Consider the following 17286-nt stretch of genomic DNA (forward strand, 5'->3'; position numbering starts at 1 on the left):
GCCAATCGTGACCTTCTCTTGTGAAGCCCAGACGTAAAAGAAGAGAGAACAAAGGCTAAACCTGGTCTTAACTTCCAATGCTCCATCCCCCTGCCCAACCCCCCTCCACGCCACTCCGCCAACCGCCAGGATGCCCGGCATCAGAACATTCCAGGCATTCCCGTGATTGGCAGATAGCAGGTTGATTGACATGTCGGACCCCGCGAACACTGGGTACTGGTAGGTACAACACAACCATCTACTAGCCTAACACATAACACACAGCTGTCTGTGCGGGTCGCTACAGTATGTTTTTCTAATTCCCGTGGTACATGTCTGATATACCATGGCTTTTCAACCAATCAGCATTCAGGGCTCAAACCACCCAGTTTATAAGAGCTTCTGCTAAATGACTAAAATGTAAATGTAAATAAATCCCGTTTGCGCATGTGCATAACTATAGATAAATCCGACAGGAGAGTTTGAGTGTTGAAAGTTGGACAGAGGATCTCGAAATCTCTGTGCAAGAAACACTTTTTTTTTTTGCAATTGTGCCATTATTATGTGCCATATACACATATATTTTTCTATAGAAATGCCATGGCGGCCGCGCAAAAACCCGCCACCTACGACAAATACATTTTCACCAGCACATCATTTTCAAAGAATAAATTTGGCTGGAAAACCGAAAAATTAACGTAGCCGTTTAAGAGAATTAGGCTAAGGTTAGGAAAAGGGTTAGGGTTACCTAAAATGTTATCTTAACCTGCTACGAAAAGTCACTTCCGGTCGTAGCTGTTGCTGTACTCAATTTAGTGACAACCCATTCATCCCGATTCATTTGCACCAATGTGGCTAATATTTTTTTAGAACAAACGCAAGATAGAACAGCGCCTGTCGTTTTGAATGGGAGCAAATTACTCAAGGTGGGCAGAACAAGCAAGGAGGTGGGCAGAGCCAAGCACGAGCTAGTGAGATCCAATGGGCTTGTTCTAGCAAATATTTGCATATTTCTGTTAGGGAACACCTGCTCTTTGAAGTGAGCGTGTGCAATAACTCAATTCGCCCATGTACGCCTAAACAACGAAACTTTGGCAAAGGGTAAAGTCTACAAAAACGCAGTCCTCTCTGTTTGTTACAGATTCTAGTTTTGGAAACAGAAAACTGTATGGAGATCAAATGTTTCATAGTGAGAAAATTAGCAGAATGTCGGCCTAAATCCATCTTCTCCTACTGCCGGCCATTGGGCTTCCTCTCATCACCATATTTGGTAGTAAGCGGAAACGCCAACCGGATGCTTCACATTTATACATCCGGGGAACTATCTAGCTTATTGTTCTATTTGTGACTGAGGTATAAGATTCGCTTTATGACCCACAAAATAACTCAAATTCCCATAATCCTCAGTTTTACGTGGTGACGTTTTCAGCATAACAAACAAATCCGGAAGAGCATAATTGATCCAGATTAGACAGTTTGCTACACATTCAAAATGCTGAAGGCTGTGATTCTCATTGGAGGCCCGCAGAAAGGTAAGTGTTAAATAAATCACTCTTTTACAAATGCATACATGTTCATTCTCCAGTACTGCTCTAGAGCCATGTATCTCGCTAACGTTAGCTAGTTAGCCTTGCTTTAAAGGGCTAGCTAGCTAGTTGTAATGAATGACGTGGCGTGTTCATGGAAACCCTCAGGTGCAGCTTGCATATCTAAACATTCTGGCAATAAGCATTTGGTCGAAAAAGCTAACAAACACGATTGCATGGGCTGACAGCTTGCCACCAAGATAGTTGATAGACTTGCATAAACATTCTGTGCTAGCTAACGTTACCGGTACTTGAATTGTCATTAATTGAACGAGTTGTGTGCTTTCAACGTCTTAGAATATAATATAATAGTTTGGAGTGCTTTCTACTACATCAAATATAATCTAGAGTGGAATAATTTGTTTTTACTTTTCCTAAGGTCACTTCTGAAAATGTAATGTGATCAACTGAGCAGGTAACTTTCATTGTCATACAGGTACACGGTTTCGACCATTGTCATTTGAGGTCCCGAAACCCTTGTTTCCAGTGGCTGGTGTGCCCATGCTACAGCATCACATTGAAGCATGTGCCAAGGTCGGTTAGGACTGATAAAATTATCAATTTCCACATATTTTTCATTGGTGGAAAGAAACATGTTTTTAATTCTCCCAATAGGTGCCAAATATGAAGGAGATTTTGCTTATCGGCTTTTACCAGCCAAATGAAGAACTTACCAGATTCATGTGTAGCGCACAGCAGGAATTCAAAATCTCAATCAGGTAAACAAGAGGATCTTACAGAAATGTCATAAGACAAGACAAAGCATAGAACACATTCAGAATGGATGGATCATTGATAAACTTGTTTAAACTCTTGTAGGTATTTGCAGGAGTATGCTGCATTGGGCACTGGGGGCGGAATCTACCACTTCAGAGATCAGATTCTATCTGGTGGCCCTGAGGCATTCTTCATTATGAATGCTGACGTGTGCTCTGAGTTTCCTCTACCAGAGATGCTCAACTTCCAGAAAGAACACGGAGAGCCAAGCAGTTTCATCATCCTGGGGACAACTGTGAGGAGACTCCCATGATTTCTATGGCTAAGGCCTTGAATAATACAAGGAAAAGTTGGCCAATGAACTGTTGGGAGTATGTTTGGTGGGGACATTGGGGTATAATTCCTTTGACTTTGAATAGTTTTTTTCTTATTTGTTTTGCAGGCAAACAGAAAGCAGTCCATGAACTATGGCTGTATTGTGGAAAACCAGCAAACAAATGAGGTGATGATGCAGCACATTTTAGTCATGGGCAATTCCACTGTAACGGAATTGTGCTGAGACTCAGATCTTTCACTTAAAATGTATGCCAAACAAAAAACATTAATTTCAAACTTTAACAAACTCTATGCACAAGGACTACTTTTAACAATTTACACTGAACATTTTACAAAAACACATTTACTGGAAGAACTGTGCAGATGCAAATTTAGGTAATGGAATTTCTGTAAAATCTCCCTCAGTTTGTGTGTCCACGTTTTCAAAACTCTCTTAAATACTGCTGCAAATTTAGATTCAACTATGTCTGCATAAAGAATGGGGTGTCAGCTATGACATGACACATTGACTTTGAAAAAATCTATTTGGGTTATTGAACTACATTAAGTGAAGTGGATCAACACCCGTAACGGAATTGCGGCAACGGAATTTCATCATGGGTCCTTGATCTTTACCACACATAAATGCATAATTATGGATATGAACGTCATTCTCTTCATGGTGATGTATCCTAAATAGGTACACGAAAGGTATAAATATGCAATAGCCTTCTTTGCATATTTGGGTATTATTCTACACACTGGTTATTATTTTAATGAGCTCTGCCCTCAAACCGGACCAAATCTGAACCAATTATAAACATCTATGTTTCACAAGTTTGGACATCAAAGTAGAGCTCAGTACAGTAGAATTCAGTACAGTTCAGTAAAGGATACACTGATGTACAAACATTAGGAACACCTGCTCTTTCCATGAGACTGGTGAAAGCTATGATCCCTTATTGATGTCACTTGTTAAATACACTTCAATAAGTGTAGATGAAGGAGAGGAGACGGGTTAAAGAAGGATTTTTATTGTGTTTGTGTGCCATTCAGAGGGTGAATGGGCAAGACAAAAGATTTAAGTGCCTTTGAACGGGGTATGGTAGTAGGTACCAGGTGCACTGGTTTGAGTGTGTCAAGAACTGCAACGCTGCTGGGTTTTTCACGCTCATCAGATTCCCATGTGTATCAAGAATGGTCAATCACCCAAAGGACATCCAGTCAACTTGACACAACTGTGGGAAGCATTGGAGTCAACATGGGCCAGCATCCCTGTGGAACGCTTTCGACACATTGTAGAGTCCATGCCCCGCTGAATTGAGGCTGTTCTGAGGGCAAAAGGGGTACAACTCAATATTAGGGAAGGTCTTCCTAATGTTTTGTACACTGTGTAGTTCAGTAGAGTACTTTACAATACAGTACAGTGTAATCAACTCGTGTGCTCTACTGTGTATTGTACTGAACTCTACTGTACTGAACTATACTCTACTTTTCTTTACTGTACTGGGCTGTCCCAACTTGTGAACCCAACTGGTTTGTGACTACTATGATTTCCCATTGTAGCCAATTCAATTGCAGAAATTCGGAATTTCGAGTTAATCAAGTAATAATTCATAAATAAAATGTATATCAGTAAACTAACTAATTAATAGTTCTACCTTCTGTGAACTTTAATTATAAATGTGAAAATATCTTAATGATATGTGGGTTTTTGGTAATGGAATTTTAATGCACAAGGCAATGTTTCTTAAACTTACAAAAGGCAGAAAAATGTCTAACTAAATATAAGTGTTGATATTAGTTGGCAGGGGTCTTTGCTTCAACAGTGAGTATTGATGTACTTAGAACACCTTTTAAGACTTTTTTGCTAGATGTTTTCTAAGACTATCCATCTGTTTGACATGAAATCAAAGCCTAATATTTAGGATGGAAAATGGTAGAAAAATGTATATGCCTTCATTTATCTAAAATAGACGTACCTTTCATTTGACACCCAATTAGACATGCTCCTATGAACTTCACGTTTGTGATCATGGTTCCTTTTACATGCTTTTATACAAACATCTGACAGTTCTTACTTGATTCAGAAATGATTTACTAATCTGCTCTTATTTCAGGTTTTACATTATGTGGAGAAGCCTAGCACTTTTGTTAGTGACATCATCAACTGTGGAATCTACCTGTTTACCCCGGAGATCTTCCAACATATTGGGGAAGTCTTCCAGAAGAACCAGCAGGACTTGCTGTTGTGAGTGGGAGGAATCCCTCGGGGACCCTATCGTGGGAGCATAGAGATCCTATAAAGATCCTAGGATCTCTATGCGTGGGAGTGGTGCATGTGCATGTGATCATTTCCTATCCTTGGTTCTCCTCATTTGTCTTATTTCCTTTTTTCTTTCCTGCCATCATTCTGTTTCCTGTTTCCCATCACCAGATATCCATACGAGGGGTAAGTCGGTACAGCTAGGGTGCACAGTGTGGTTGTAGAGTAGAGATGTGCATTAGTAAAATACGTCACACCAAAATATGTATCTAAAAAGTGTTTCTTTTTGGAGTCACAATAAATCAAATCAAATCAAATCAAATTGTATTGGTCACATGCGCCGAATACAACAGGTGCAGACATTACAGTGAAATGCTTACTTACAGCCCTTAACCAACAGTGCATTTATTTTAAACAAAAAAGTAAGAATAAAACAACAACAAAAAAAGTGTTGAGAAAAAAAGAGCAGAAGTAAAATAAAGTGACAGTAGGGAGGCTATATATACAGGGGGGTACCGTTGCAGAGTCAATGTGCGGGGGCACCGGCTAGTTGAGGTAGTTGAGGTAATATGTACATGTGGGTAGAGTTAAAGTGACTATGCATAAATACTTAACAGAGTAGCAGCAGCGTAAAAGGATGGGGTGGGGGGGCAGTGCAAATAGTCCGGGTAGCCATGATTAGCTGTTCAGGAGTCTTATGGCTTGGGGGTAGAAGCTGTTGAGAAGTCTTTTGGACCTAGACTTGGCACTCCGGTACCGCTTGCCGTGCGGTAGCAGAGAGAACAGTCTATGACTAGGGTGGCTGGAGTCTTTGACAATTTTGAGGGCCTTCCTCTGACACCGCCTGGTATAGAGGTCCTGGATGGCAGGAAGCTTTGCCCCAGTGATGTACTGGGCCGTACGCACTACCCTCTGTAGTGCCTTGCGGTCAGAGGCCAAGCAGTTGCCATACCAGGCGGTGATGCAACCAGTCAGGATGCTCTCGATGGTGCAGCTGTAGAATTTTTTGAGGATCTGAGGACCCATGCCAAATCTTTTTAGTCTCCTGAGGGGGAATAGGCTTTGTCGTGCCCTCTTCACGACTGTCTTGGTGTGTTTGGACCATGATAGTTCGTTGGTGATGTGGACACCAAGGAACTTGAAGCTCTCAACCTGTTCCACTACAGCCCCGTCGATGAGAATGGGGGCGTGCTCAGTCCTCTTTTTTTCCTGTAGTCCACAATCATCTCCTTTGTCTTGGTCACGTTGAGGGAGAGGTTGTTGTCCTGGCACCACACGGCCAGATCTCTGACCTCCTCCCTATAGGCTGTCTCATCGTTGTCGGTGATCAGGCCTACCACTGTTGTGTCGTCGGCAAACTTAATGATGGTGTTGGAGTCGTGCCTGGCCATGCAGTCATGGGTGAACAGAGAGTACAGGAGGGGACTGAGCACGCACCCCTGAGGGGCCCCCGTGTTGAGGATCAGTGTGATAGCAGCACATGGTGTGATAGATCATTCTTAAAGCTGCAGTATGTCACTTTTTGGGCGACCTGACAATTCACAGAAATGTGAGTTATAGATATTTCGTTTTCATGGAAAGCCTAAGAAGGTAGATGTGCACTTTCTATGCCTCCTGTGCTTAAGTGTCATTTTGCGTTTTGTACACCAGCTTCAAACAGCTGAAAATACAATATATTTTTGTTATTGAAAATATATTTCAGTTGTTTAGATGTACAATGATTCACTACACTATACATTGCTTGTTTTGTCACAAACTATTTCCCCACACTGCACGTCCTCATCACTTTTCAAGATTGAGAGCGTTGGCATACAGATTTATACAATTGGTTATTCACAAATCACATGTACAATCAAGTATTTCAGTATAACATTTGGACCCATTCAAAATAATTGGTGTGATGTATTGATATTCATAGTTTGGACTATGAGTATGTGTACCATTACTCAAGTCAACCATGTTGTCTCTGATTCCTCTTCTGTCCAGTGCATGTTCCTGTCACAATCCATTTTAATACTGTGCTTGTCAACTTAACACTCCCCATGTATCCTTGGGGAATCCTTTACTCACTTTGTCTACAGCCCTTCAAACTGTCTTGTATAGCCTTTCAAAATTCAATCAGAAATAGTTGTGATCTACCTTTGGTAAACACTGTACTACAGAATAATCTCCTACATTGGTCTCTTCCTCAGAGATGAGCAGACCAATGGCAACGGCTGGCATCGGGCTGAGGCCATTCGGTTAGAACAGGACATCTTCACAGCCCTGGCTGGGCAGGGCAAGCTCTACGTCTACAAAACACCCGCCTTCTGGAGCCAGATCAAATCTGCAGGGTGAGTAGGTAGTCTCCATCTGTGGAAAAACTATTGTGTGGTCAGTGAAACCTGAAGATGTCGGAGTAGTATACCCAACCATATTATGAACCGGCTTTGTCTCATTTTTTTTTTAACAGGTCTGCAATATACGCCAGTCGCTTGTACCTTAACCAGTACCATAAAACCCATCCTGAAAGACTGGCTACAACTGAGGATGGAGGGCCTAGAATAAGTGGTAGGCTAATCCAGTACTTGCCGTTTGTTAGCTTTGCAGTTTCTGGTTTGTGATTACACACCAGTGATTTGTTTTTGTGTCCCAGGAAATGTTTACGTTCACCCAACAGCCAATATTGACCCTACTGCGGTGGTAAGTGCTTCTTGTCCTTGGTATTACTACTTACCTATGCAGCACAATACAATTCAAAACTCCTCAGTCAAAGACACAACAACAACATATTCCTAATAATAATAATGAAAACATTTGTATTTTCTATAGTTGGGTCCCAACGTCTCCATAGGCACAGGAGTGACCATCGGGGCTGGGGTGCGCGTGAGAGAGTCCATCATCCTCCACGGGGCTACTCTACAGGCAAGCAGTTACCAGTGGCATATCTTACCTTTGTGGCAAATGTCTTTTTTTATTTTTATTAGCCAGTTCCTCAAGCGAAAAATAAATGCTGAAATGGCTCTTCTTCCCTTGATCATAGCTCACAGATCATATTTTTATTTGTATCATGTCCACGTGTTGATAAGTATGATTGATAATTGAGTGACCTAATTCTGTTGTTATGTTTATTTTAGGATCACAGTTGTGTGTTGAACTGTATAGTGGGGTGGGACAGCACTATCGGCAAGTGGGCCAGAGTTGAAGGAACTCCCAGTGACCCCAATCCAAATGACCCCTTTGCCAAAATAGACAGTGAAACACTCTTCAGAGATGGAAAACTCACACCATCAATCACCATTCTTGGTAAGTTGCTAATACTTTTACCCTTTTAACACTGAGTTGAGCTGTACTGGGCTGGCCTGGTTATGCATACACCATAGTTGCTGAAACTGTGCTGGAAAGGACTACAATATCTGAGCCAGCACAGTGCGGTCCGGCGAGATAGTGTGAAAGGTATTGGATAAGTGTTGATTTTTGGATCATGTAACTTTTTGTATAAAATTAGTTCATAAACAATAACATACATACTAAACGACTACATACATCACCTGCCCAGACCCGTTAGCCCTCACCCTTATCTCCAGCGCCCTTATCACTTTCTGCCACATGGCCTCAAACTGCGCCATTTCTCTGTCGCCCACGCTTTTTCAATTTTTAGATCAAGCGTTTGACCTTTCCATTGCGTGAACGACAGAGGATTGGCTGATTTCTAGTTGACATTGTTTTAATATTGCTCTTTTTTCAGGATGTAATGTGACTATCCCATCGGAGGTGATCATACTCAACTCAATTGTTCTGCCACACAAAGACCTCAACAGGAGCTTCAAAAACCAAATTATACTGTAGTTAATTTGCTGTGTTCTGTTCATTTAGTTTCAAATGAATTAAGGAGTGTAGCTTGAAGAACAATGTCACTGCCTATGGGTTCTTGTATATAAGATGTCAAATAAAGATGACTTATTTAGGTGTTTGGAAAGAGATTGTTTTAGCCTTTATGAATTAACTGACATGTGAGAGGCTTTGGGAGGATGATAGTGTGTTGGTTAGATTACCTCAACATATTTGAATGTCATCCCATAACTTATGAAAAAAGTTTTATAAAATTAACTGTTGAAGCGAGAATCCTTAATTTGAAACACTAACAAAGCGGTCACCCCACCTGTGTTTTGGTAAAAAGCTGAGGAATGGGCCTGGAGAAATGTAACCAATCAAATTGAGCTATGGGTGCAACCATGTTGAGGCTAGACAGTGTTTGTTTACAAACATTGGAGTAAAACAAGCTTCTATTTTGGGTTCTGATGGGGTACGACGGTTGAACTAAGCTCATGAGGTATGTATAAGTTAGTCTTCAAGAATCATTGGATAGATGTGTGTGTGTGTATATATGTCAAATGGATGTAGCAACTAAGGATTCTAGCTTTACATTTCTGCACTATCCTTATGATTAGCTCTGGATTCACTACCATGTAAGGGAAATAAAACAATGGTTATATTTTGGCACGGGGATTGCTAGCATTACTTACCATGTTGGTGGTGGTGCTAGCCTAGTTACTGAGAAATGTAATCTTGAAAATGTGAAAGTCTGCAGCTGATTTAGTCAAGATTGCAAAATTAAAGGAATTGTTAGCTACGAACTTCAATTTGTGAGGGGTAATTTGGGGGCCTTTTACATGAGTGCTTTGATTAAAACATGACCATTTTAATTGCAAGAGTTATTCTGGCATTCTTCTGAAAGAAATGCATGAGTCTCATGTTTTAGGTTAAAGGGACAATCAGTGGCAACCCTGCCTGTTTTGGTAAATAGCTGATGGATGGGGCTGTTGAAATGTACCACTTCAAATTCATAGACAGAGCTATGGATGCAAGGACTGACCAACCATGAGAAACAGTTTAACCTTGAGGCTATACAGTGTTTGCTTACAATTAAATTGTTTACAAACATTGGAGTACAAATCTATTTAAGTCCAATAATGGATGTACCAATCACAGATTGCCGATTTTAAATAGCAATCAAGAAATGTTTGCTTTCAATTTGAACATGGCAGGGAACCTAAAGATTCGGCCTGTGTGGGTGGGGAAGGGGCTGTAGGAGAGATTAACTTTAAATTAGTAGCCTCGGATTCTGTTTTTTGCTAGTGACAATCATAACCGGGAAATTGTTACCCAGTATTCAAATGGTTGCTGCATGCCTAATTTGAAAGTGAAATAACGTTGGCTTCAATCAAGCACTCCTGGTTTAAAAAATAAATAAAAATACAGTTTTGAAACTAAATTGCAAGAGTCAGTGCCGAGTATAGGAGAAAAGGTTTTGATTCTCACGTTCATGCAGAAATGTCTCGTTTCACAGCTCTATCCATTTAGAAACAGTACTACAACAGTTTCATAATGCAGTTTATTCAAAGTTTCTCATGCATTAGTGTGGAGTTCCTAGAATGTACACTGTTCTAACCCTTCAAATCATACTCCATGTTATGATACCAAACACATTACATTTTTACATCGAAAAGATAGCTAGCCAAATGTGAAGTGCTTTAGTTTCTCATGAATATACAAACAGTCTTCATTCCACACAAACTAATCCAACTTAAAAGAAGTCTGGAAACCACAATATCAGTTGGGGGAAGTAAAGAACTTGTTTTTGCCCGGGTCAGTCTTTGCCCTGTTACTGCAAAATAAAAAGACCACCACAAGTGACAAGATTGTTACAAGAACCAATGAGAAAAGCTAGCAAATCAGTCGTATACCATCAACAAAACGATTTAGGCAAATTACAAAATGTTCATTTAAGAAGAAAAAAACCTCAAGTAGTCTTACGTATTATTGAAGGCATTCTTCATTCTGCCCTTCAGGGAACCACTGGTAGGAGTCTTTGGGTATTTACTCAGCTCCGGGGAAGTCAGCGGTTTAAACAGACGATCTGAAGAGATGGTAGATACGTGTTAGAGGCACCATGATGATTTAGCCTTCGTCATAGTCCAGCATAGTGTACATTAAAGCGGACACACAACCCCGGTGATATTTGGGTGAGGCTGTTGAATCACCATTGATGGACAGTTTTTCGATAGCACAGCAGCTTAGTGATGCTGGCAGGTTGTGTGTTTACCGCGGTCTGTGCTGTGGCTCTCGCTATTGATGTTGGCATCGACAACCGATGATATAACTTGGTCCCTCTCCACCATGATGAGGCGTTTCCAGTACTCAACAGGGAACGACAGCATTCTGCCTATGACCTGAGAGAGATGAAATCAAATACAAAGAGGCAATATACAGAGGCATCACACCGAATTCAAATCGTATTAACATCTCCATGGGTGACATTGACAGTGCAAGTGTTACAGCACCGAAAGGACCGTATCATTGGAAATACTGTGGCACTTCATAAAAATAATCTATATATATATAATAAAATCAGGAACACTGCAAAATACTGGAATAGTGACGATCTCAATTGTATTTATGCACAAGACAGTGCCCACCTTTGGCTGAATGTTTGTGTCTCTCATAATGGTCATTGGGGAGGGCTCTGCCATTCCATGTCCAACAATGGTTGGTCCAAACACCCTGGACAAATTGTTCTTGTCCATCTGACAGAGGGGGCTCTGCATGACTCTACAGTGGGAGATAAGGCAGTGTGCAGTATTTTTATTAAAGAAATTACCCCTTATTGAATATAGACTTCCTGTTTACTCATGCAATAAACAGCATCTGAGTGGTCCAATTTTGCTTCACTACCATTATCGTGACAAGTTATGGAACTCGTCATTTATGGAATTGCAAGTTGAGAAAATGGTTCAACGTTGCAAATCAGTGCCCTCTCGGAGAGAAACCAAAATTCACTCCAAAGCCAGAGGTATCCCATCACCCATAGGTGTTACCTCTGTAGATGAAGCATGAGGAAAGCCAGTGTGTCTCTGTTGGGCTTAGGCAGATCCCCTATGGCCCGGTACATTATTGCTGCGCTGTCATCATCAGGAATTTCTGTAATTGATACACATCCCATCAGTGAGGCTCTTGGGACACCTTAGGATAAAGAACATTGTAACAATGCTGAGAGATACAGTACATTATACCTCAAATCTATACTCCCTCAGCAGATTATAATCTTTCAGTTGATTAGCTCACTTCATTATGACTGAGAAGGCCTCGAGTGTAGAAATTATGGTTCTCTGTAGCATATGTCCATTATTGGCTGCCAAGGAAAATTAGACAAGGCAGCCCTGGGCTCCCTCAGACATCAACGCAATTAACAAAAAGGGAGGTGCTGTGTCCTAAAGTAAAATTGGCTTTTCTAAGAGGCAGCAAGAGAGACTGATTTACATTGGATAATTTCAAGCACGGTGCAAATTACCACTTACCCTTCACTCAAGATCATACAAGATTGAAATGAATATGCTGAAAGTAGACAAATGGGCTAGGATACATTTTGAGCGTTGATTGTTTTACAGTCAATCAAGGAGTTGTCAGGAATTACAATGAAATAACCATCTGCCCTGAATGGATGAGCTTAAGTAAACGCATTCCATGTCTCCAGCACTTGATACCTAAAAAGGTTTCCGAGGCGATTTTGAGATCATTAAAAATCAATCCATGAGTTACTGCCAAATGCATTCTTTATGTAGAAAGCATCGTTCAGATACTCTAGTGCGGCTTAAAACCAGAGGCGAAATCACTAAGTCTGAGTGCAACACTCAGATCCTGCTTTGCACATTCAGGGGCGAATACCATCTTCCACTTATGTCGAATTTGTCTCCCACGGACATCACTAGGTATCAAGTGCTGGGGACATGGGAATGCGACTTAACTAAATTTTCACCATCTGCCCTGAATGGATGAGGTTAAGTGGAAGTTATTTGCCACATAATAAACATAAGGTATTTGCTGATCATTAAATGTGATAGTTTTTTAATTTCTGAAGTTGTTTGGAAGACTGTTTGCGTCATTCAGAATTAAAGTATTGCGTAATTGGTCAGATACTCAATTAAGTTCTGGGTCCATGTGTGTTAAAAGAAGAGATATGAGGATCAGAATGAAGAGCTCCACCTTTTCTCTTTTCAAGTTACGGGGGAAGTCTATGGGCCAAATGTCCCTTCTTCCGAAATTCTAAAGATGCCAACACCTGCGAAATCGTGATTTATACAAAGCACCGGAACTAATGCCGCTTGATCTCATGCATCCCGTTGTATCATGACAGATCTACGGTACCATTTATGTAGTCCACGAGAGATTATTCAGTCAACTACTGCATTGGTTCTGCACAGTGATTATAGCCTAGTGCTCTGTGTGAATAATACAATACCAATTGTAGTCACAGACAATCAATCACAGCTGCTCAACAGGCAATTAAGACCACTTGACATACAATACAGTCAAAAGTTTGGACACACCTACTCATTCAAGGGTTTCTTTATTTTTACTATTTTCTACATTGTAGAATAAACAGTGAAGACATCAAAACTTTGAAATGACACATGGAAAAAATTAGATTCTTCAAATAGCCACCATTTGCCTTGACAGCTTTGCACACTCTTGGCATTCTCGCACCTTCATGAGGAATGCTTTTCCAACAGTCTTGAAGGAGTTCCCACATATGCTGAGCACTTGTTGGCTGCTTTTCCTTCACTCTGCGGTTCAACTCATCCCAAACCATCTCAATTGGGTTGAGATTGGGTGATTGTGGAGGCCAGGTCATCTGATGCAGCACTCCATCACTCTCCTTGGTCAAATAGCACTTTGGTCATTGTCCTGTTGAAAAACAAATGGTAATCCCACTAAGCGCAAACCAGATGGGATGGTGTATCACTGCAGAATGCTGTGGTAGCCATGCTGGTTAAGTGTACCTTGAATTCTAAATAAATCACCAGCAAAGCACCCCCACACCACCTCCATGCTTCACGGTGGGAACCACACATGCGGAGGTCAACCGTTCACCTACTCTGCATCTCACAAAGACAGTGGTTGGAACCAAAAATCGCAAATTTGGACTCAGACCAAAGGACAGATTTCCACTGGTCTAATGTCCATTGCTCGTGTTTCTTGGCCCAAGCAAGTCTCTTCTTATTGGTGCCCTTTAGTAGTGGTTTCTTTGCAGCAATTTGACCATGAAGGACTGATTCACGCAGTCTTCTCTGAACAATTGATGTTGAGATGTGTCGGTTACTTGAACTCTGAAGCATTTATTTGGGCTGCAATTTCTAAGGCTGGTAACTCTAATGAACTTATCCTCTGCAGCAGAGGTAACTCTGGGTCTTCCTTTCCTGTGGCGGTCCTCATGAGAGCCAGTTTCATCATAGCGCTTGATGGTTTTTGCGACTGCACTTGAAGAAACATTCAAAGTTCTTGAAACATTCCGTATTGACTGACTTTCATGTCTTAAAGTAATGATGGACTATCATTTCTCTTTGCTTATTTGAGCTGTTTTTGCCATAATACAGACTTTGTCTTTTACCAAATAGGGCTGTCTTCTGTATACCCCCCCTACCTTGTCACAACACAACTGATTGGCTCAAAACGCATTAAGGAGGAAAGAAATTCTACAAATTAACTTAAGGCACACCTGTTCATTGAAATGCATTCCAGGTGACTACCTGATTAAGCTGGTTGAGAGAATGCCAAGAGTATGCAAAGCTGTCTAGGCAAAGGGTGGCTACTTTGAAGAATCTCAAATATATTTTGATTAGTTTTTTTGGTTACTACATGATTCCATATGTGTTATTTAATAGTTTTGATGTCTTCACTATTATTCTACAATGTAGAAAATAGTAAAAATAAAGAAAAACCCCTTGAATGAGTAGGTGTGTCCAAACTTTTGACTGGTACTGTATATGCACCTCAAGGAATTCAAGAGAGGTTGACTATTGTATACCCTCCACTTGAGAAACCAAGGCTGCGTTTAAACAGGCAGCCCAATTCTGATATTTTGTCCACTAATTGGTCTTTTTACCAATCACGTCAGATCTTCACATCAGCTCTTTTTCAGAGCTTATCCGATTTGTCAAAATTTGTGAAAGAAAAAGATCAGAATTGGTCTCTGTGTAAACACAGCCCAAGTGTCCCTTCCATTTGGTGGTGTGACAGTGGATGAGTCCCAAATGGCACCCTACATAGTGCATTACTGTTGACCAGGGCCCATATGTGCCATTTGGAACAGTGTGTGGGAACACATACCACAGGCCTCCATGAAGGTTCTATGCAGCCTGAAGGTGATGAGAGGCTCCTTCAGTTTCCTCAGGAAGTCCTTGAGAAGTCCACAGACAACGTGGATCTCATCCACTCTACTGAGCATGAGCGGCCTTTTCCTGTTAATGTATCTCTCTCTCAGCTCCTTCACCATACGCTCACCCCCAGGAACACGGTAGATGCCTTTCTGCAACAGAGGGAGGAGGAAGTCAAACTTATGTTGATAACAAGGCAAATATAAATATCTGAATGGAAAGTATTCCAGATAGAAAATAACATACCTCCTCTAATCCCCTTTTCTCAATTTCATTCACGCACTGAACAATTATCTGAGGGATCCTAGGCTGGGTAGGTGGGGCAAAGCTCTCTAACGTGTCCTGCAAGTGAATGAGAAATCTTTATTTTAACAAACAGAACAAACAGCAAGGTTGGAATCTTAGGAATATTGAGTTGAGGTACCTCAGATCCATTAGCGCCACACAAGGCAGAGGCAGAGCAGCTGTCCAGGCACTTCTGTTTACATTCAGGATGAGCTACCACACGGCAGTCCCTGCACTTCACAGCCATCTTCCCGAACCGGATCCTCTTCCCACATGGCACACACGTTTCTGGACGAATCACCTGAAAAGGGCCCAGACGGTTAGAAGTTGCATACACATTCTAAACATGAGAACATGGGAAGATGGTATCCATGAAACAGTTCTTACCGTTTTAGACAGGAAGAAGTGTCTCAAAGCTTTGCTAACAGTGGGAGTGAACACCTGGTTAAATCTAGGCTCTGTGGTGGTGGACTCCATTTCGGTCATGGTGTCAGGCTCCACGGTAGTTTCATGGTCAACAGCGGTTTCATCATTGGGAGTCCACACTGACGTTTGCTCTGAGGGACAGAAATATAGACAATTTTATTGAATGGGAATTGGGAAACGTTGCTTGAGCCACAGCGACTATGGAGTATATCTCCCTTACCGCCAACAGATGAAATCTGGTGCTCCTTCCGGTAAGTCCTGGATGGTTTCTCAGGTGTTTCCTGGGTGATGTCGATCACCATGTGAATTTGACCTCCACTCTCTGGGGTTGTGACAGATGCTGTCACAATCGTAGTCTCAACTTCCTGAATAAGAGCGAAACGCTTTACATTTTAACGATTCGTATTTAATAAACTAATCTGATCATTCCATGCTATTTGAGTGAGTCAGTGCTGAATTGTCTTTGTTCCCTCAGAGTGAAGTAATCTCTACAGTGCATGTGGGAGGAGAAGGAATGTGACCGAGGCAGACAAAGACTGCATCCCAAATGGCACCCTATTTCTTATATATTGAAGTAGTACACCATAGGAAATAGCGTTCCATTTAGGATGCAAACAATGGGTATGGTCCAGTGCCGTTTCCACCTGTGCACTGAAAGGATGACACTGAGCAGAGGGCCTGGAGACTGACGAATGAGCCACCTAATAGGTGACAACCCACTACCCACTGGGAACAGACGTCAGTTCCACGCCTAGTTGAGCAAGTTATCAACTAACGCAAATTCGACAAAAAATGTCACCATGTCATTGGATTTAGGTAAAAAGTTGGGTGGGGGGAAAAAAATGAATTTCCCTTGCGTTGATGACTTTTTTCAAAGCCAATCAGTTTTCCATGTCAATTCAACATAGTCACAGATTTCTGGTTGAAATGACATGGCAACAACGTTGATTCAACCAGTTTTTGCCAAGTGGGTAGGTCCAGGGACAATGGCCAGGAACACATCAGATGATTCCGCAGAATAAACGTTTAACCAGGAACTGCTAATGTTTTGTTAACTGTATATTAACGATTCTCTGTTAATCCAGTAAGGTTCTTTCTATCCCACAAAATGTCCAATGATTTATTTTCAAAGACACATAAGCTCTAATGACCTGCTGATAATATGAATGTATACGTTTTAACTAAAAACCTTGTGTTTGTGCCTAGGGATTAAAATAGACTTGCTGAACCAAGTCACAGTCTCCCCGGTGAAAAGGCCTTAGTTCCACTCCAGCTGGTTCAAATAACTTTCAGAGAACTGGACTGCCATTGCATTGTGAAGCCAAATACTTCTTAGCAGAAGATTTTGTGTAAAACCAGAAAGCATCCATTTTTAAACAAAGGAATAAGCATCAATTTTCAACATGAACAATTCAGATAGTCAGTTTTTTGTGGTTGAAACTGAAACTCCAGTGAATTTTTTTTCATATTATGAAAGTTAAACAAAAGGCTGCAACATGGAGAGGTTATGAAAAGTATG

At 41.2% G+C, this 17286-nt stretch overlaps 2 protein-coding genes across 4 annotated transcripts in view; one reads left to right on the forward strand and one right to left on the reverse strand.

Moving 5' to 3' along the window:
• Positions 1-1307: 1307 nt before the first annotated feature.
• On the forward strand, positions 1308-9554 carry LOC121536672 (mannose-1-phosphate guanyltransferase alpha-A). 3 transcript variants are annotated; one of them, XM_041844097.2, is made up of 13 exons: positions 1308-1511; positions 1945-2099; positions 2181-2284; positions 2385-2577; positions 2725-2784; positions 4718-4848; positions 5035-5049; positions 7056-7196; positions 7316-7413; positions 7499-7545; positions 7675-7767; positions 7980-8148; positions 8591-9554. In XM_041844097.2, exons 2-13 carry the CDS (start codon positions 2067-2069, stop codon positions 8689-8691), a joined length of 1185 nt encoding a protein of 394 aa, XP_041700031.1. In that variant the 5' UTR covers positions 1308-1511; positions 1945-2066; the 3' UTR covers positions 8692-9554. The 3 variants fall into 3 exon arrangements, with proteins under 3 accessions (XP_041700031.1, XP_041700029.1, XP_041700030.1); XM_041844095.2 differs by having other exon boundaries at positions 2002-2099; XM_041844096.2 differs by lacking the exon at positions 5035-5049 and having other exon boundaries at positions 1309-1511; positions 2002-2099.
• Positions 9555-10223: 669 nt separating this feature from the next.
• The window catches only part of si:ch1073-416j23.1 (rac GTPase-activating protein 1), an 8999-nt gene continuing 1936 nt past the window's right edge, over positions 10224-17286 (reverse strand). Inside the window, exons 8-17 of the mRNA XM_041843495.1 lie at positions 15988-16132; positions 15729-15898; positions 15481-15642; positions 15303-15398; positions 15010-15208; positions 11721-11823; positions 11322-11454; positions 10949-11075; positions 10660-10762; positions 10224-10510 (exon numbers count right to left, since the gene is read on the reverse strand). Coding sequence (XP_041699429.1) covers positions 10456-10510; positions 10660-10762; positions 10949-11075; positions 11322-11454; positions 11721-11823; positions 15010-15208; positions 15303-15398; positions 15481-15642; positions 15729-15898; positions 15988-16132 — 1293 coding nt within the window. The 3' untranslated portion in view covers positions 10224-10455. The remainder of the gene's footprint in view (positions 10511-10659; positions 10763-10948; positions 11076-11321; positions 11455-11720; positions 11824-15009; positions 15209-15302; positions 15399-15480; positions 15643-15728; positions 15899-15987; positions 16133-17286) is intronic.

This window comes from Coregonus clupeaformis, chromosome 23 (genome assembly GCF_020615455.1).
Source record: "Coregonus clupeaformis isolate EN_2021a chromosome 23, ASM2061545v1, whole genome shotgun sequence".
NCBI classification, from domain to species: Eukaryota; Metazoa; Chordata; class Actinopteri; order Salmoniformes; family Salmonidae; genus Coregonus; species Coregonus clupeaformis.